The sequence below is a fragment of the Pelodiscus sinensis genome, chromosome 31 (genome assembly GCF_052426305.1).
Source record: "Pelodiscus sinensis isolate ZL-2025 chromosome 31, ASM5242630v1, whole genome shotgun sequence".
Classification (NCBI taxonomy): Eukaryota; Metazoa; Chordata; order Testudines; family Trionychidae; genus Pelodiscus; species Pelodiscus sinensis.
Window position 1 is genome coordinate 12629525 of NC_143082.1, and position 20503 is coordinate 12650027.

General features: G+C 57.2%; 1 protein-coding gene across 2 annotated transcripts in view; it reads right to left on the bottom strand.

The window, feature by feature from the left end:
* The window catches only part of ANKRD52 (ankyrin repeat domain 52), a 58347-nt gene extending 39946 nt beyond the window's left edge, over positions 1-18401 (bottom strand). For both annotated transcript variants that reach the window (XM_075901892.2, XM_075901891.2), the window contains exons 1-6: positions 18254-18401; positions 13661-13744; positions 7578-7656; positions 6014-6084; positions 1303-1503; positions 163-250 (exon numbers count right to left, since the gene is read on the bottom strand). In XM_075901892.2, the coding sequence (XP_075758007.1) occupies positions 163-250; positions 1303-1503; positions 6014-6084; positions 7578-7656; positions 13661-13744; positions 18254-18280 (550 nt within the window). In that variant the 5' untranslated portion in view covers positions 18281-18401. The remainder of the gene's footprint in view (positions 1-162; positions 251-1302; positions 1504-6013; positions 6085-7577; positions 7657-13660; positions 13745-18253) is intronic.
* Positions 18402-20503: the final 2102 nt, after the last annotated feature.

Genomic DNA, 20503 nt, shown 5'->3' on the forward strand with positions numbered 1-20503 from the left:
ACCGGTGAGTCTGGGGGAGGGGGAGAACCCCTCGATTGTGCCCCTCCTGGACTCATCTCCTGTGCCACCTGCTGTACCCACAGCAGAGCCCCAAGGGGGGACAACGGGGAAGCCCCGGATCACTAACACAGGCACCGGCAGGCAAGGCATGAGGGAGGGTACCTAGGAAGGCTGCCCAGTGGATGGGCTGACGCTCCTTCTTGTCACACGTGCTCAGGCTGGCCCCTTTATTTAAGAGCAAGTTCACCATCTGGAGGAGAGAGAAAGCAGCTGGAGGAATGGCTCCCTCCACCACACCGCGCCAGCCCCGCCCCGCCCCGGCACATGCGAGAGCCTCGTGCTTTCGGCAGCGCTGCACTGACCCTCTCTGCCAGCGTGACAGCGCCCTCAGAGCCGCCAGGCTGGACCAGCACCCCCAGCCTAGCTGTGGAACGTGCCCAGCTGGGGATGCAGCTGGAGGAGGCCGGTCGCCCCAGGGAGGGCTCTGACAGGTGTGCCACCACGATGGAGGGGTCCCCAGGGTAGGAGAAAAAAGTTCCGAAAAGGGCAACAAAAATGATGAGGGGTTTGGAACGGGTCCCACAGGAAGAGCTTAGGGACTTTCAGCTTCGAAAAGAGGAGACTCCGGGGGGATAGGTAGAGTCTATAAAATCAGGACTGGTGAATAAGGAAATGTTAGTTACTTTTCTCACAACATAAGAACGAAGGGTCACCAAATGAAAAGAACAGCTAGCAGATTTAAAACGGATAACAGGAAGTACTACTTCATGCAACGCACAGTCAATCTGTGGAACTCCTTGCCGGAGGATGGGGACTTTAACAGGGTTCCAAAAAGAGCTCGATAGATTCCTGGAGGTTAGGTCCATCAATGGCTATTAGCCAGGCTGGGGAGGAATGGTGTCCCTAGCCTCTGTGTGTCTGGAAACGGGTGACAGGGGAGGGATGATGTGAGGACTCCCTGCTGTGTTCCCTCCCTCTAGGGCACCTGGCATTGGCCACTATGGGCAGACAGGACACGGGGCTGGACGGACCATTGGTCTGACCCAGTCTGGCCGTTCTTATGTGACAGACGCTGCACCTGGGGCGCCCGTGGGATTGGATTTCTCACGCTGCCCGCCCCAGCTTCTCCCTGCTCCCCCGAGGATCCTACACCTGCAGTGCATGAACCTAAGGATGCAGCACTTCCACCATCAGCTCTCTCGTCCATATTCTGGCAGCACCTCCGGACCACCCGCACCGTGAGCCCCGGCAGGCCCTGGGGCGTCTGCGCGCCAGGAGCGACTCTCCGAGCAGCCTGCTCACCTCGATGTGCCCGCTGTGCACGGCGTGGTGCAGCGCTGTGCGGCCCGTGCGATCCGCCACGTTGACGCTGCTCAGCAGGGGGATGATGGCCTCTGCGCACTTGGTGGCTCTGTTGGCAGCAGCAACGTGCAGTGGCGTTTGCCAGTACTTGTCGCGAGCGTTGACGTCGGCCGAGTGCTTCAGGAGGAGGTTAAGTGCCTTCTGCCGGGACAGGGAAAGGGCAGCTGTCAGACAAGCAGCCTGGGCTGGTCTCGAAACGAACCCAAGCAGCCAGCGCTGAAGGGGAACGTTCCCCTACTTAGATTGCAACTGCAGCCCACCACCAGGCTGGGAACTACAACTCCCAGCACGCAGTGCATCACAGATGCACTCACAGCTGTTCCCAGAGTGGGACTGGCTGGCATGGGAAGGCTGCAATTTGGTCGGCTTTGTGCACCACATGGCTGTCACTCTGGGCAGCACCTTGCCCGCTACCCTGCCGCAGAGGAGGGGGCCTGGGGGTGAGTGGGACCGGCTCTTAGGCCCTGCCCCCGCTAGGGCAAGGCGTCCTGGTGTCCTTTTAAAACAGGCTGCGAGGATCGCACCTCGGCTAGGATGGTGCAAACTCCTAGTGCACACGGGGCAAGCTGCTGCGTGACGCGTGTTACCAGACCGGCACATGTCCTTTTAAACATGCTGGCGACCACGTATGAATGACGCCTGTTTTCTTAGCCTCACGGGGGGGGGGGGGGCAAACCAGCCGAGTGGCCTGGGATGGGCTCGCGCACGGCTCCGGGCGAATTCTAGCTGTGCCCCCAAAACCACTGCCCTGACAGCTCAGCCCCACCGTGCCTGCATAGAAGCAGCGGGGGACAGGAAGGGCAACCAAGGCCTGGCCCTCAGTCAAGGGTGCTCGCTGGCAGAGCTGGTGGGGGCAGAGAGCACCGTACCAGGCACTCGCTAGCAGCACTCCGATTAGTCCTTCATTTCTTTCAGCAGTTTCTTCTTAAAAACTGAAATCGGGACAAAGTCACGGCCGGCCGCCTATGGAAACCAAGAGGCTGAGGCTGGGGTCTTCAAAGGTCCCCGTGCACCCCCCACTATATGGAATTTCAATGGATGCAGGGCACCTAAATCCCTTGGGCCTCCATACACCTGTGCCCGATTTCACCTAGAGCTGCGGGGTCCAACCAGTTCTGAAGCAGTGGCTACTACTAGCCACTCTCAACCGGCCAAACAGCCACACATGGCTAGTCAGGGTATTGGACTCCACGGAGCTAAGAGCCTCTCCCAGTGGTCAGTGACAAACCTCAAAGGGAGGATTAGTGCATAGCCACTTTGCTATTCCAGTAAGGGGCAGGGAGGCCGATGGTGGGGCACCGTGTGGCCGATCGAGGCCCTGAAATCGGGCAGGGAAGCCGCCCCCTACAAAACGAGATGCCTTCTACAGCTCCATTCTCCAGCCTGACCCCGCAGAAAATCTGAAAGCAGCGACGTCGGCCTTCATGCAGGGCGCAGCTGGCACTGTCCTGCCAGAGACCCCGCTGCCCACCACAAGGGTGGCACGGAGTGGGCTCCAGAAAGCCGATTGCTCCAGCAGCTTCCCAGGAGGGTGCAGCGTGTAGCTCTCGGCCCCCCCCCCCGGCTTTGTGTCTCCAGGCCGCTCGCAGGGGTCGTGGGAGCACGCAGATAGAGCCCACCCCACAAACCGCTGCTTTGCGCCCGCCTGTGGGACCTGGTCAGGAAAGCAGCTGCCTTTGCCCTGGGCTTTCGAGGGAGGAATCACGCTGGGAGGCGGCAGGCAGGCCCCGGCCTGCAAGGGTGGCAGGTTCAACGCCAGCCTAGCTCGGGAGCGACCAAACGGCTCGCGAGCTTCTCTGGGTGCCCTAGAGGGCAAGCACCACCTTCCACATCGCAGCAGCGGCCGCCCTCCACCACTGGCAGCCTCCCTCAAGTACTGACTGGGCCCTGACACCCCCCCCACCCCTTAAGAAGGCCCTTGGAGCCTGAAGCCACATGGTGGACGGGCGGGGGGGGGGGGGAGTGGGCGGGTGGAGGGGGGGGAGGGGGGGGTAGGTGGCACATGGGCGCAACCTGCCCATTGTAAGCTAAGAGAGGCCTTTGGCGTGATCTGACACCCTTCCCCTGTGCTAAATCCCCTGGGGATCTCAGCAGGGAGCCCTGTGATCTTCCAGTTAACGAGCATTCTCCAGTGACTCACACAGTGCGAGAAACAGACCCATGCGACGCAGTGACCTACATTGTATCACACCCCACCCCCTTTCCGAGGGCAATGCCCCACGACCCCCTTCCCCGTGGGGCCAGCTGATCCTGAGCAGGAACGCATCGCTGCCGAGGGCCTGGGGGAACAGGAGGGGGACTAGGCAAGGGAGGTGATGGGGGATAGAAGCTAGCTGCCAGGGAAGCAGCTCAGCAGTCGGCGTGGCCTGAGGTCGTGGGGGGGGGGTAGCAGAGAAAAGCCACTACAGAAGTTAACTGGCTCGAGGGGAGAACAAAGACGTTTGGGGAATTCCCTCCTGGGAGCAGTGGTGTGCAGGGTAGGGATGTAAGCGACTAATTGACTAGCTGCTTCCCCCCCACCTGCTGCTTCTATCAGAAAGAGGCTGCAAGGGAGGGATAAGGAGGGGGTGCTGGGGGAGCCGGCTTAAAAGCCAGTCCCCCCCAGCTCCAGCTCTGTGGGAGGGGCGCAGAGGTGGCGTTCCACCTTCAAAATGTACAAGGGTCCCGGCTGGGGCTCTTGTCAATTTCAAAGCGGAAGCGCCACATGGAGCCGGGGGCCAGTGGGGGACTCAGAGTCCCCAGCTGGCCCTGGGCTCCACGCGGCGTTTCAATCATTCCAAAGGCGGAACGCCACCCGGGCTCTTGCTCCATTTCAAAGCGGAAGCGCCCTTCTCGACTAATCAACTAGTCAATGGAAATTCCATCGACTATTCGACTCGTCGATTAAGCTACTTCCACATCCCTAGTGAAGGGCAGACAGGTCCCTTCCCCACGGCCTGCCTGAGTGTGGGCAGACAGCCCCTTCCACGGAGCAATGCTGGGGACGAGACCCCAGCTCGCACCACATCGCCCCCCCCGGAATTCAAAGCCAGGATCCAGAACCTGGCTGCAGCTGCCGGCCTGGAAATATCCCCAGCGCTGGGATCGATTCCACCAGGGAGCGCTTGAAAAGCACTGAGGAGACTTAGACCCTGAAATTCCACTGAGGGTCTCAAAGGGCTTTGCCGACCACGGACCCCACAATGGCCCCCGAAAGGCAGGTTGGCTACTCCCCCCGTTCCAGACAAGCCGAGTCAAGCACGCAGAGGGACAAAGCCATTTTGCCTATGTTCAAGCCGGACGATAGGGACAGGCCCCTGGCTCCGGCCGCTATACTGCACTCTCCAGCCACCAGTCCGTGCTCGCTGGCTTCGAGTGCAGCAAGGGAGGTATAGGCTGGACAGTAGGAAACGCTTCCTAGATGCCCAGGGGGTTAAGCACTGGAATAAACTGCCCAGGAAGTGGTGGAATCTCCATCCCTGGAGATTACGAGCAGAACAGACAAACCCCTGTCAAAAACGATAATATTCAGTCCTGCCGCGAGTGCAGAGACTGAGGCGACCTCTTGAGGTCCCTTCCAGTCCTTTGACCCTCTGATTCTACCCTCGCTTATTCACTTAGTCAGCCTCTGCCCCAACCCTGTGGCCAGAACAAAAGCCCCGCCCCCTAGCGTCTCTGCCCAACACGGGCCAGCGACGATGAATGACCCGTGACAAGTGAGCTGCAGAGCATGGAGGCGCCAGTGGCCGGTTCATGACGTTTGGGCTCAGAGTTGTACGTCTTTGCCTATGTAACCAGTGAGTGGTGGGGAGGCAAACGCTCGGCCCCACTTGCTCACTGCAGGCAGGGTGGGGTGAAGAAAAGTTCTGGGACACCGAATTGCTATTCCTGGCATCCTGGAGAAGCCCCCCATAAGGAGCTAGCCTGTGGGATGCCAGGGGAGCATTTGCCTTGTACAAGAACCTGGCATCTCCAGGCTATTGTCCAGGCGAGGGGTGCCGGGCAATTCAGTCTATTCATGGCCCCACCCTTCTGTCCTGTGCATGCTGACAGGTTCAATTCTATTCATCCACGGACAGCCGCGGGACGGAGGGCGGCGTTTGACCTCTGTCATTGTCACAGGAACATGCTGGAAACCGATGCAGAGAGCTGCCTGGGAGGGAAGATTTAAGGACGCAAACCTTGGCTAAACAGCCATATATGGGCCCATCCCCGCTGCCGGCCAAGGAACTCTGGGGCATGGACGTGACCATGGAGGCGAGCCCTAAGAAGGGGCAGGCGGGAGTTGAAAGGTGCAAGCATCACAGGGGGAGGGGAACTGGTTAGGGTGGCCCCGGGGGATTGTTAAGCCTAGGAAAGGCTGAATATCAGGACATGCTTCCCGCCAGGGAGATCAAGTAGGCTGCAGCATCCTCCCCTAAAAGCAAGGGGTGGGATACGCTGCCGGGAGACCCATGAATTGGGGGAGGAGTAAAGGGAATTTGATGGGTCCTTCCCAGTTCTGTTTTCAAATCATTACGGGGGTCTGCATGGCCCTTCAACTGCGCTGAATGAGAGCAGCCGCCCCCGGGGCCCTCAGCCGGAATCAGAGCAGAGAACAAGGGGAAAGCAAACAGTTACCAAACAAGATCCCAGCCGAGACCGGCCGCAGCGTTACTGCGAGGGCACCCACCTCATTGCGAGAAGCTGCTGCACGGTGCAGCGGCGTTAGCCACACGGTGTCCTTCGCGTTCACGTTAGCACCTGGGGAGACAGAGCAGACGGGAGGTGACCACGTCCAGGCAAAGGGCCCAGGCTGCCAGACGAGCCAACGCGCCATCGCTGTGGTGCATCTGCTTGGTTAGAGAGCATGTCAATTTCCTCGGTTAAAGGAGGAAGCCTTTTGAGCATAGTTGGCTTGACCGCAAGGTCAGCAAAGCGATGGCATTTTGGGGGAGGGGGCAAATTCACACCTCAGAGCGGGGAGTTAAGCCAATCCAAGCCCCGGTGTCAACACGGCTGGGGGGATGGAAGGACCCCTTCTGTCACGTAGGCAATGTCTACCCTGCGGCACAGCTGCAGTTCTGAAGCCATGATGCCGCCTTGTAGAGCTGGCCTCCGTTTCGATGCCACAAGAGACAGCGTGCAGCACCAGGGGCATAAGCTACGCTCCGCAGAGGGCTGCGTTAGGAACCTGTCAAGGGCTGCGGCTCTTTGGCCTGGCGCAGAGAGAACTCAGCCCAGGAGTGGATGGAAAAAACTGCATTTCCCAGCAGGCACTGCTCAGCCTGGCTCTCAGCGGCCACAAGACTACCAGTCCCAGAATGCAGTTCCTCGTTGTGATCTAAAAGGAGGCTGCTGGGACAGAGATGGCGCATGTCAAGCTGGAACCGGTAGGTCTCTGTTAGTTGTGCCTCTGTGGTCCTGACGAAGGAGTTCGCGGCTGCACTGCAGGAATCGGTGGGCTCTGCTTATTTCACCCCTGCTCTGCCAGACCCTGGCTCTCCTGTGTAGAGCTTACCTGCCCTGAAAGCCACAGGCAACGGGAGGGGGAAAGGGGGGGGTTTCTCATGCTGTGGCTGGAGCACCACCCCTTCAAGCAGCCAGGCCTAGTTAGCAATGCTCAGGGAAACTATTTCCCCAAAGCTCTGCTTGTTGGGCTGACTAGGATCTGCTGACAAGCCGAGGGTCCCTAGCGGGGAGCAGTGCAGGTGGAGGTGGGTTGAGGGGCCTTGTTTCTCCCACCTGTGACGTGAGAGAGGGAGTGTGGACGCCGATGTGAGCTGTTTCGGAGGGAAATGGAGGGCGGGTACCTAGAGCTAGAAGGAAACACGCTGCAGGGCAGGTGCTGAGCCACATTCTCTGGTCCCTAGCCCACTTGTGCAGTTCCCCCGGCCGGTGCGGTCAACACTCTTCAAGCCTGAACAGCCCCCGGCGCCCCACCCAGAACTCAACGCCCCCCAGTCCCGATCCATAACCTAGTACAGCGAGAGGCGCCCCCCACCTCTGCTGGTGCCCGATCTCCAGACCAGTCCCAAGTTGTTTTAAGATTTGCACAAGCGTCTTCTCGGGATCTGGGGGAGAGCAACCAACCACACTGCCCTTGTGACTCAGGCAACGACTGCTGCGGAGGAGAATCCCTTGCACCCCGGCACCCTGGCGCTGCAGCCCTTCTGTGCTAGACCCCGAGGAGGGTCTGGCCAGCTGAGCCTTCGTGCACCCGTACTGCCAGCTGTACTGGGCAGGCCTTCCCTTACCTGACAGTATTAGGAGCTCAATGATTGGTACATCTCCTAGGTAGGCAGCAGCATGCAGGGGGGTTCGGCGTTCTTGGTCCTGCAAGGGAGATAAGACAGGCCGTGATGCACCTATCTGGGGGGGGGGGGGGGGGGGGCAGTGAACACAGCTTCTTCCCCATCCAACTTCCCCTCCCTTAAGACAAAAACATCTCCCAGCATCCGGGTGTGAGCAGGAGGCGTGTTGGCTTTGGACCAGCAACAACACAGTCTGGTGGGGAAACCATGCACTAAAGGGTGTGTGTCAGGTAAAGCAAGGGGCTGGGAGCCAGGGTTCTAGTCCCAGTTTGGAGAGGCAAGAGGGCCTAATGGTTAGCGCAGGGGGGAGAGGCTAGGAGCCAAGATTCTCAGCTCATTTCTAGCTCTGTCACTAACTTGCTCTGTGGTCTTGGGCAAGTCACTTCCCTTCCTGCGTGCTCCAGATACCAGAGATGGTGTCTAGCTTAGAGCACGGCACGGCTGAATGAAGGTCTGAAAACACAGGGAGATGCCTACACGAAAGGCTTAGAAAACCACCAAGCATCACCCCAGGGCTCCACCTGCCCAGCCCCATAGCCTGAGATTTTAGACTTTGGGTCAAGGGCCAACAGCAATGCAAGTTGTCGAGTGCTGTGAGCAGCTCCCAAATCATGCCTAAATGCCTGGGCGAAGCTAAAACCGTGCAGGAAACACGGCTGAGATCGGATCAGTCTTCTTTGCTTGGTGCTGGGTCCTTGGTTACCCCTCCCTCGAGGCATTTGTCTTGGTGTCGGCAAACGCCAAGTGAGTGGGAGGCGCAAGAAAACCAGGTGATGCTTACCAGTTAACTGGTGACCAGTCCCCGGCCTGGCCGGAGCAGCTCCCACCCTTGGTGCAGGGGGTCCCGCTCAGCTGAAGCAGCCCAGCCAGGCCCACTGTGCTGTGCCGTGGGCGGGGGCTGCTCTAGCGGCTCCCCCCCCCCCCATGCCACCAGTTGAACATAATTTAACCGGTTAACATTTTAAACGGGATTTTACATCCCTAGTTTTAAGCCTCACACATTAGTTGCATTTAAGAAAAGTTGTATGTTTGTATTAAGTAAAAAACCAAAAAAGTGGGTTTTTGCTGATTTCCAGAATCTAGGACCTGCCCCAAAGGACCCGGAGAAGCGGAAAGTGAAACTGACGAATCTCAGTCCCCAGTGAAATCAGCACCCGAGGCGCTAAGCGCATTAAGTGTTAATCCTTCTCTCCTATTCCCAGAGCAAAGGCGTTTGAGAGGAAGGAGGATCATGACCCAGTCCCTTTAGGTGTTATCGCGCCCCTGAACGAGGCAGCCCCGGAACACAGCCTTGTGGCCTCTTTGTGTAACGTGTCAGGATGTGATCTAATCATTGGTCCCCGGCGGCTGGCACAAAACGCTGGGCCTGCTCTCTGAGCCAGCACAGAGTCCGCAACGCTCGACTCAGATCCACACAGCCCTGCATTTAGGGTACACAAGAGTCCTAACCAGGGATGTAACAGTGGAGTCCATTAACCAATTAAGTTTGTCGGTTAATGCTATAGACTACAGGCAGTCCCCGGGTTACATGGATCCGACTTACATCGGATCCCTACTTACAAACGGGGTGAGGCAACCCTGCACTAGCTGCTTCCCCCCAGCAGACCAGGGAGACGCGAAGCTAGCGCCCCCCCCCCCAGCAGATCAGGGAGACGCGAAGCTAGCGCCCCCCCCCAGCAGACCAGGGAGACGCGGAGCGGCTTTTCTCAGCAGACACCTCAGCTTGAGAATAAAGGACTGAGGAAAGTGAGGTGTGGGAGAATAAAACTGAGCTCTGGAGAAATGTTTGGCTAGAGTTTCCCCTACAATATGTACCAGTTCCGACTTACATACAAATTCAACTTAAGAACAAACCTACAGTCCCTATCTTGTATGTAACCCAGGGACTGCCTGTGCACACATTCCCTCCCCCCCTCCCCAGTAAATTTTTTAGCAGGCCGGCCAGCAGCCCAGTTCAGTCTTGGCTCCCGTGAGGAGCCAGGCAGCCTGGCTCAGTTCTGGCGCGCGCCGGGTTCAGGAGCTTGGCCCCCCTGCACAGAGGCTGCTGCCACCCTGCGCTATCAGAGGCAGCAACGTGGGGCGACAGACAGCCAGTCTCTGAGGGGAGCTGGTTTTTAAACTGGCTCCTCTTGTGGACTAGCTCCCGCCTGGCTCCCTGTGCTGCTGCCTCTGATCCAGAGGCAGCAGCGTGGAATGGCAGGGGGTTCCTCGGGAGTGGGGCTTGAGCGCACTGGCTGCCGGCCCCACCCCCAGGGGACTACAGAATAGTCAAGGAACTCAGTGTATCTCCACCAGGGGTATGAGTACCCTTGGGTGTACTAGAGAGAAGTCTGGTGGGTTCATCAACACAACTGAAATTTGGAGAAGACTGAATTTTTGTTGTAAGTTTTACAGTGCTTTATTATTGGTGTACTTTTTACACCCAAAAAATTTCATCGCCTGCCCGGCTACGATTCAGTTGTGTAAACAAATGTGTTGCAATTGTAGAAAAAAATGTGTCTGAAAACTGTAGGTACTGGGGGTACTTATTTTTTTTAAAGGGGTACTTTATAAAAAAAAAAAGGTTGAGAAACACTGAATTGATAAGAATTCATGAGGTGAATCGACTATTCAATTAACCGATATTTAACGTCTCTCGTGCTAACCCCACGCATTCTGCAGCCTGGCCAGCAGGAGGCGGAAACATTAGATGCAATGATCAAGAACCTGCAGAAAAAATAACACCAGCCCCCAGCACAGCAAGGAGCAGCATGCAAGGAAGACCTGGGCCTATTGGGGAGTAGGCCGCTTACACAGAACCTGGGGCACTGAGCTAGAACCCAGTCTAACAGAGCAACTAATGGCTGACCCAGAGCCAATCCGGTGACAGACACTGAGGCTGACAATTGTTCTCAACAGGGAGGAGCGTCACTGAGATAACTGACTAAGGGTCGTAGCGGATGCTCCGTCGGCGGCAGTTTCTCAATCAAGGCTAAATGTGTTTCTAAAAGACCCAGGCCAAGCAGGGAGCTCCCTGGTTCGGATTATCCTGACGGCCAGGCCAGATCCCTTCTAGCCTTGGACTCTGCTCACATGTCCAGCCTCCCCAGTAGGAGGTGACAGACCTCTCAGCCACACAACCTCCCACTGATTTGTTCGCAGGAAGCTTGTGAACCAGATTAAGGGAACAGTCGCCTCCAAGACCGGTTGGAACATTTGCACGTGGATTTTACACTCCTCTTCCTCAGGCCTGCTTCTTCAGGCGACAGCACGTGCCACCGTCAGCCAAGGAGGCCTCTAAAAGCAGGACACCCAAAACGAGCGTTACCGGGAGCTAGAGCAGGGCTACTCAGTATGCGGCCTGCGGGCTGCATGGTGCGGTTTGGGTTTACGCGGGGCTCAACACGCAGCCGGCAGGTGGGAGCCAAAACAAAAAAGCAGTCAATATAACGGTCTTCTGTGGATATGCATTTTAGTAGTTAAATTCCATTCCTGGACTATCGTTGCTCATTAAAAGTGCTATGACATGGGTGGAAATCGGGTAAATATTGCATTTTATTAATATCAGCAGAACTGACTTAAATGATGATCATAATAAACAGGGCTCGACAAATCATGTAATTTGCTCGCCCGTGGCGAGTAGATTACAAGCCGGCACAGACGGCACTGCGTGATCTGTGCATGCGCAGCTCGCAGAACCACACGGCTGGCGAGCAGGGCTCTCCACTGCTTGGTGAGCCCTGATAATAATATAATAGATGGAGACGTATCTATCTCATAGAGCTGGAAGAGACCTTGAAAGGTCATTGAGTCCAGTCCCCTGCCTTCACAGCAGGACCAAGTACCATGCCTGACAAATTTGCCCCAAGCCCCTACATGGCCCCCTTCAAGGACTGAACTTACAACCCTGGGTTTAGCAGGCCAATGCTCAAACCACTGAGCTATCTCTTGCTCCCTCCCTCAGGCCTGCATATTGTGCAGTCTTGCCTTCATCTTCGTATTCATGCCTGTCAGTGTGAAAGAAGCTATTTGCATATATTTGCATATAGAGTTGCATGTATAGGCAACCACACTTCAGCTGCAGCCCTCCGCATGTGCTGGGAGTATCATTGTGTCCCCCGGAGCTTCCAAAGTTGGGTAGTCCTGAGCTAGAGGGATGCAGCTAACTAGCAAGAGAGGGACGAAACTGCAGCTGCTATTTGCCCTAAAGACGGGGTGTGGTCTGAAGACTACAGGCTGCAAGGTTCAATACGACACCTTCAACCCACGAGGCCAGATCCTCCCCAAACAACTCAACGGGTGTGGTAAGCTGCACGGCCATATCCGCAGGGTAAACAGCCAGGTAGGAAGGAGTGCTTGGTAGGCGGCATTTTGGCTATGCCCCCACTCCACTCGAGTGCTTTCTACAGCCCAATTTAAAAGAAGGGCAGAAATAGTGCGTCTGCCTTCCTCGGGACGTTCACTCTGCTCCCCCGACAGTCCTGCCTCATTGCCCCTCCATTCCTCTGCAGCCTTCGAACGAAGAGCGGAAACCCGACAAGATGCTGCGCTAGTCGAATGCGTTCTAAACAGCAGGTAAATCGCCCAGCCCCCCCCCGCACGCTCGGCTTGTGCAGGCTGAACCTCTCCAGCCTGGCACCCTCGGGACCTGTCTGCTGCTGAACCAGAGAATTTGCCACACCACAGGAGATCAATACTGTCAAGCAGCATCCCCGACACTTCCACTGCGGGCCGGGCTCTGAGAAGACACTGGGGGGAGGAATTAGAGCTAAACAGCAGCACAGAACACTGAGAGCCAGGACTGGTGGCTGTAAACAAACTTTATGGGACCCTGGCAAACTTGGCCACCCCCGATACGTCAGTGGTCACCAGCCAGTAGATCAGGATCTGTTGGTAGGACTTGGAGCTGGTGATAGGGGATCCTGACTGGTTTGGCCAAGAGGCTGTCAAGTGCCTTCTCCCCCCACTGCCGTGTATCTCCTGCCCTTCCCCGGGAGCCTCCTGCTGCTGTGCAGAGCAGGGGAGGGAAAGGAGGGGGCACTGATGTCAGGGTGCCCCCCTCGCACCCTGTATCCTATCTCCACAGAACGGGGGGGGGGCACAACAGGGCTTGGGATGGAGGGAGTTTGCTGGCTGCTTTTGAGAGTGGTGCAGAGCCAGGCCTGCCTTAGCCCCACTGCACCACCCCTCAGGAGCGACCTGAGGTAAGCAATGTCCAGCTGGAGCCCTCATCCTGAACCCCTGCCCCAGTCATGAACCCCCTCCTGCACCCCAACTCCCTGCCCAGGCTCAACTCAGAGCCCGTCACCCTCCAAATCCCTTAGCCCAAGACCAGAGCCTGAGCCCCAACCTTCTGCCCCTGCCTGATGAAAGGGAGGGAGAACGGGGGAGGGAGGGAGGATGAAGTGAGCAGGAGTGGGGCCTCGTAGAAGGGGTGGGGCAGAGGCGGGGCCTTGGAGAAGGGGCATGAAGGAGGCGGGGCAAAGGTTTGCGGTAGATTTGGGTAGATCGTGGATTGCACTTATATTCAAAAAGTGATCTCGTGCTTAAAAAGGTTGGAGACCACTGCAATGAGTGGACATCCGGCAAATTAAAATCATGCTGGACCAGAGTGCCAGACCAGAGAGGTTCAACTGAACTGTTACCCCCATTTTGCAGATGGGGAGACAGAGGCCCTGGACAAAGCCCAGACTGCTAAAGATATGGAGGCATCCCAACACCTACCGGACTTTGGAGCCTACGGCAGTGAAGTGTTTCAAAAAACCCTTTAAAAATCTGAGCCAAAAATAACACCAGCCCAGAGCACAACTTTGCAAGTCAATGGCAAAGCCAGGAACAAGCACCCAGACACCTGGCCTCCAAGTTGTCTGCTCCGACCACTAGGCTCCGTCACACTGCAGAAAAGATTCCTGCCCACGAACCAGCAGCACAGCGGCTCCACCCTAGCTGCTTTGGCAACACAAGCGTATTTCAGCAGCAAACCAGTGGACTGTTCAATTTAAGACCGGCGCGTCAGGGTGCCCGGCAGCAGCTCCTCCCACACTCACCAATATATTGATATTCTCCTTCTGGTTCAGCAATGACCGCACCTCCTCTATATCGCGGTTGAAGATGGCTTGGACCAGAGGAGGCTGCAAAGAGAAAGACAATCACACCATGAGGCAGGGACAATGAATGTGCACGGCCGAGAAGAGATCCATACCCGCCCCCGAGACCAGCACGAGACGTTAGCGACACCACCACACCTCTGGTTTTGGGAGGACCCAGATTCAGTGGCAAAGAACAAAATCTACTGAGCCATGCCAGTGAGGAGTCAGACCCAGCCGCAGCTTCTAACAGGAGCTTCCCCCCAACCCAGCAGCGAAAGGCTTTTAATATTCATTCAAGTCAATTTCTGTTTAAAAAAAACCCAAAACACAAAAACCACAGACCCTGCTGCTTCTGCAAAGCTTAGAAAACGTAAGGGAAGTTAGCGGGGGTGCAGACTGCCAGGTTATCCACCCTGGAGAATAAAGGCATATGATCAAGAAGAGCACCCCACCGACAGACCTGGAAAGACCACGGTTGGGAGGGTGGGTCAGAGAGCACCCATGTAGGCCCAGATCCTGGTCAGTGCGAACAGGACCAAACCCTGGGTCCCCCGAGCTTCCCTACAATCCAACTGCTGCGTGTTGTGGTGGGTTCTCTGATGTGGAGGCTTTCCTACTGAGGACCGGCCCAAGGCCCAAACCCCTTTCACACAGGGGCCACGCTCAACAGCTGGCAACGGCTTCTGATTACTCTGTTGGGGACCTTGTAAAAGAGGGATTGGCCATTTATAAGACTAGCCAGAGTCATAATGCCAACAAAATTGGTTCAGGAGGACACACAAATCTTCCTGCTTCACAGCTTAAACCATTCTCTGTTGGGATGAGACCTTCCTAGAGGGTAGATTATCCCACGTCTGCCCTCCCTGGGGGCTGCTTGCAATTTCCTTTCAAGCGGCTGGTGCTGGCCACGGTCTGAGACAGGCTACTGGCTAGATCACGGTGGCCAACCCATTAAACAAACAGAGCCGAAACAGTAGCAGAAAAATGTGAAGAGCTGCACCAGAACCTTTTTTTTTTAGCAAGTTTTGTTACTGGGGGGGGGGGGGGGGAGAAGAGCTCCCTACCAGCCCCCCAGAGTTGTTGAAGGGGGGAAGAATGCTGCCCCTTTAAAAGACAAGGCCTTTTGGCCACATCAGGCTCCTGTCTGCCGCTGCCATCTTGGCGATAACATTTTGAATCATTGCACTGGACAGCTCCCCTGCCCCGGAGAGCACAGGGAGTTGGGGGGCGGGGACCATTTCTAGGGGCGCAGGGACGGTTTTGCAAGCTGTGGGGGAGGCTTCGCGAGCCGCACTTTAAGGGGTTGGCCACCCCGGGCTAGATGGATGACAGGTCTGATCCAGTCTGGCAGTTCCTACGTTTCTTACCCAGCCTGATTTGGAACGAGTGCCGTAGAGGGGAAAGATGCTGCATCCCTCCTCCAAATTCCCTGAGCTGCTCACTCCCAATGGGATATAGCATCAGTCAAGCAAATACTCAAGACAGCTAGATTGTTATGAAAAGCCTCCTGCAGGCAGAAAGGCAGGCCCTGAACCCAAGGAGTCTCTCTTCAGAGCCCATGTAGGGAGCCGAGTGAACACGGCCTAGAGTGGGCCTCTCAAATCCCACGCTCAGTAACCGCCAAACCCTTCTCCCCTCCCACAACACTACTCCTGGTTCTAGCTTTAGTTGCCGTAAGACTTGGCTTTAGCCAGAAAATGCCGACACTGAACTTCCTGGTGGCCTAAAATGGATCTTGAAGGACAAACAGTTATTTATGCACTCGGACTCCAGGTCTGTCCCTAGCATCACCCTCCGTCCCCACCTCTCTGCTCCTGGAGGCTGAGACCACACAGTTAACAGGAGCTGTACCCTGGACAATGGACTTCAGGGGAAGTCAGAATCCCAACTGGCATCTTTGGTTCTGACGGCACAGGCATAACACACCTGCATCAGCAGAGGCAGCCCCACGCTTTGGCAGCTACCCTGCACCTCTCTGCCAGGCCCAGACTACCCGCCATTGTTTATCCTGGGCCTTTCCGTCTGTACAGAAACAAGTGCGCTGGGGCCAGGACTGAAAACAAACACCCTCGGCTCAAGGCAGCCCAGTAAGTCAGCTCTCTGCACCAAGCACTGGAGACCACAAGCCCCCACGGCATCTGCTCAGTAGCCGGAACCTGGAACTTGCATTTCCAGGGCAGACTTCCCGCCCCTGCTCCCCAGCTTCCCGCTCATCCCCTCCGTCCAAACGCAGGCATGAAAGCAGCTACAGGTGGGGGGGATCAGAGAGAAGGAGCGAGTCATTTGCGTGGAATGCAGCGGACTTAGTACCAGCATGAGGCATTTCAAAAACAAAAAAGGATGCACAGCCGATAATTATGCCCTGCACAGACCTCAGTGGCGCTTGCCGGCAATGCTGGGACGGACACACCCACCTACCATTCACAAGGGAAGCTGCATGTTTTGGTTACCCAAAAAAAAAAATTCTATTTAAATCTTAGGTCAGCTCCCCTTTTCCTTCTCTCCCTGACACGTGAGGCTTTAAAAACCTGGCCTATCAGTGAGATTGCAACAGCAAGGGACCAAGGGAGGGGTAAATATTTGGCTTCAAAGAGTCAGAAGCCTGGCTCTCAAAAACAAACCTGTCACATCAAATCAGGGGGTAAAGATTAGATGTTGGTAGGCCAGGGGAGGGGGGATTGGAGGAGCCAGGGAGGTGCTGGGTGACAAGCCAGGAGAGAAGCAAAGAACAATGATGCATCAACATATCCTGCCTTAGGAAGATGAAGTATATACACTGCAGGGAGAGGGAAATAAAAGTCCCGCTTCTTGCAAAAGCAGAGATGGTTGAAACCTGACCTTTTTAAGAAGGGCTGTGACACAGTGAACTGGTAAGCATGAGGCTTTCTGATATGCTTACATGTTAACCAGCTGATCCACCCTTGCTGGTGACCCCCAGGGGTGGCTAAAGCAGTCCCCATAGCAGAGAGACCAGCCGGCTGGGCCCCATAGCCGCTGCAGGGCCAGACTCCAAGTTAAAATGGTTCACCGGTGAAGCGCTAGCATTTAACCGGTTAACCATTTTAACATCCCTATTTCTAAAGGAAATGGTGCGTGGTGATGGAAGCCGCAACAGTCGCTCTTCCTCACACACACACACACACACCCCTTTTGGGGAGTGGGGGTACCTACTGAGATCAGGCAGCCCTGCTGAGCTGGGTGTTGTCCCACAAGCCAAGTGGTGTGCAAACAGGCCTCATATCTGCCCCCAAGGAAAATGGGGCACAAGACCCGTGTTTGTAGGGATGCTGAATCACACATCCCCACCCCAGACAACAGGGGACATGCGAAATGCCTGCCAGCACGCAGGGAAATGGCAGGGCATGCTACCCCACTCCCCAAATAACACAAGTGTGTGGGGGGTGAGATGAATTGCCCTTTAACTTGTGAAAGTGGGGTGCCCACTGTGGATGATGCCAAATCAACCCCCCCTCTCTCCAGAGGGAGGCTGAAAGAAGGGGAGAGTGGGGTGCAGAGGGAGCAGGCAGGAATAAAGACGGGGAGACTCAAATCCTGTCCAGGACATTTTTTGGGGGGGTTGCGGGTTAAAAAGGTTGGATGGGGGGGGGCTGGTGGAGACGGGGTCAGGAAGGAGATGGGCACAGGAGGGCCAGGTGGCAGGGAGAAGATGGGGAGACACCGATGGGGGGGGGAGATGCAGGCAGGCCCAGCAGGGCGGAGCTGGTGCGGGGAAATGGGGCAGCAGGTCGGCAAGGAGCAAAAGATGGGGGAGGGACGGAAGCGGGGCAGAGGGGAGTCCTGGGGTCCTGGGGGCAGGCGGGAGGAGGGGCGAGGAGTGGATGGCGGGAGCAGAGAGGCCGGGGGGTGGGTGGGGACCCGGGGATCGGACGGGGAGGGGCAGAGAAGCCGAGGGGGGGGGGCGGGGAGACCCGGGGGTCGGGCGGGGGGCAGAGAGGCCAGAGGGACCCGGGGATCAGGAAGAGAGGGCAGGCGGGGGGGGGGGGGCGGGAAGACCCGGGGGTCAGGCGGGGGGGCAGGGAGGCCGGGGGGACCCAGGGACCGGCGGGGGGCGGGCGAGGGGACCCGGGGGGTGGAGCGGGGGGGGGGGCACGGAGGCCGGGGGCCGGGCGGGGAGACCCGGGGGGGGGCAGGGAGGCGGGGAGACCGGGGGTCAGGCGGGGGGGCGGGGGGACCCGGCGGGGGGGCGGGGAGGCGGGGGAACCGGGGGGCGAGGGGCCCGCCGGGGGGGGGGGGGGGACCCGATGGGGGGCGAGGGTTGCAGGGGGGCGGAGCGGGGTGGGCACGGAGGCCGGGTGGGGGGACCCGGCGGGGGGGGCAGGAAGGCGACGAGACCGGGGGGCGGGGGGGGCCCGGGGGGACCCGATGGGGGGCGGGGGTTGCAGGGGGGCGGGGGGACCCAGGGGGGCGGGGGGGGCCCGGGGGCCCGGGGGGGGGGCCGAGGGCGGGAAGGAGGCAGCGCGCGGCGGGGCCGGGCCTTGGGGCGGCGCCCGGCGGGGGGGGCCAGGCCGCGCGGCCGGGGGGGGGGGGTACCTGGTCCGCGATGCTGAGGATCCCCATCTCCGGGCCTCAGCGCCGAGCTCCCGGCATCAGGCTCCGGCCGCGGCGGCTCCGGCTGCGGGGCGGGGAGGGACTGAGCCCGCCCACCGGGCCCGAGCGCAGCGACCCCTGCCGGCCCGCGGCCAGCCCGCCCGCGCGGGGCGGGGCCCTGGAGCCGGGGGGGGGGGCAGCCCATGGGGGGGGGGGGGCCAGGGGGAGGGGGGGGGGGCCAGAGGAGGGGGCCGGGGGGGGGGGGCCGGCTCCCATGGATCCCCGAGGGGGGGGGCGGTGGATCCCTGAGAGGGGGGGCCGGGTCCCATGGATCCCGGGGATGGGGAGCCAGGCCCATGGATCCGAGAGGTAGGAAGCCAGGCCTCATGGATCCCGGGGGGGGGGGGGGCTGAGATGTGTGAGTCTCCAGGGGGGGTGACCTGGGACCCATGGAGCTCTGCAGTGGATCTGGGGCCCAAGAGGTGCTGGGCTAGGTGCCAGGGCCTCAAAGAGATCCTCTCTGACAGAGGAGGGTCACTTAGGGCCACCCCTGCCAGCAGTGCCTGGACCCTGCAGCCTGGACCCCCTGGACAGCCTGGCACCCCCTTTTTGCCCTGGGGTGCATCACTTCTCCTGAACTTTGCCATCGCCTCAACAGGGGCAATCCAGGTAAGTCCATTTTGCACGTGGGCCTGTGAGCTTCCCTCAAACCCAGTCCATCCACTCCACATGGTTGGGTCTCAGCTGAGACGGGTGAGCAAAACAATAGAGAAACTTGGGCAAGTTAGGTGCCTCAGTGTCCCCCAAAGCCTGTGGCAAGAGGTGAGGAACAGCCCTACCTACACGTCTGGTCAATTGCTATAACCACAGGGATCTACCACCATTTCCTGATGGCTTCCAAGTGGGATGGGTTGGTAGCCCCTGTAATAAATAAGAATTAAAAGCTGATCAAATTATTACATTCATTCTTTGCACTTCTATCTGAGAATCCACTGACTTGTATCTAGTATTCACAATAAAAAGTATCTAGTATTCACAATAAAAGATTACCTCTAATCTTTTCCATCCATGTGTGGATTTTTTCCCACCCTGTGTGGAATAATTTTTTGATGTGCACTGAGGGATGTGCACCACCAGTAGCAACAAAAAGTCTAGCTATAGGCGCTCTACTAATCAGCTGGGTAACATTGGAATTTCTCCTAAGCAGCCGCACAAGTGCACGTTTTCCAGAGAACACTCCTAGCACAGACCAAGCTGCCTCTCAGGCCTTGTTTACAAAGGGTTTGCTGGTACGGACACAATGGTAATCCCCCTAGTGGAGACAGCGATTCCAGCAAAACGGTTTTTCATTCTGTTCGCCCAATGGAATCGTTAAGACTTGCCAAATATTTTTGTTGCCGCTAAAACTGTGTCTACACTAGATCTTTTGCCAATCCAGGCCTATCGGTTGGGGTATGATTTTTTTTACGCTCCTAACAAATGTAGCTATACTAATCATATTGTCGAGTAGAGACCGGACCTCAGAGTGGAAAGTTTGGTCCTTTGTGGCTATCCCTCTCATCTGGAAATCAGGAGGTCCGAGTTTTACATGGACTTGACTCTCTGATTTTAGGAAGCTGAAACAGAGGGGTGCCCAGTGAAGTGACTCTCATAGACGTCAAGGCCAGAAGAGACCGTCATGACTGTGTAGTGCAGAATTCAGATCTCTTTCTTCAGGTGCCTTCCTAAAATCTCCTGGTTCCACCATGTACACAAGAAATTAACTATTAAACAGTTCTCATTTCTGTGCCAGTCTTTTAGGTCCTGATCCTTTAAAACTCACTCCCAGGTGTAAATGCTTCCATCTATGAATTCAAAGGATCTATTTATGGAAGTACGCATTGCGCTTGGTAGTAGATGTTTTCAGGATTGGGATGTTATATTGTAGGTTGTAGGTTCTTCAGACCAAGGATTGTTTTGATACCAGAGTAAGGATAAGGATGTTAAATATTGACTAATCGATGCCCTAGGGTTGTTGCTACACTTCAAAGGCAAAGGTGCCATGTGGAGCCTGGGGTCGGCTGGGCTTGATCCTGGGCTCCATGCAGTGCTGCCTGACACTGGGCTCCCCATGGTGTTTTAACATGGCAGCGCTGCACAGAGCCCAGGATCGTCAGGGGAGTCCCCAGTTGATCCTGGGTTCCATGTGGTGCTGCCCCTTTGAAACTCTGCATGCAGCCTGGGGACACTGCAGCTGGCCCCAGGCTGCATGTG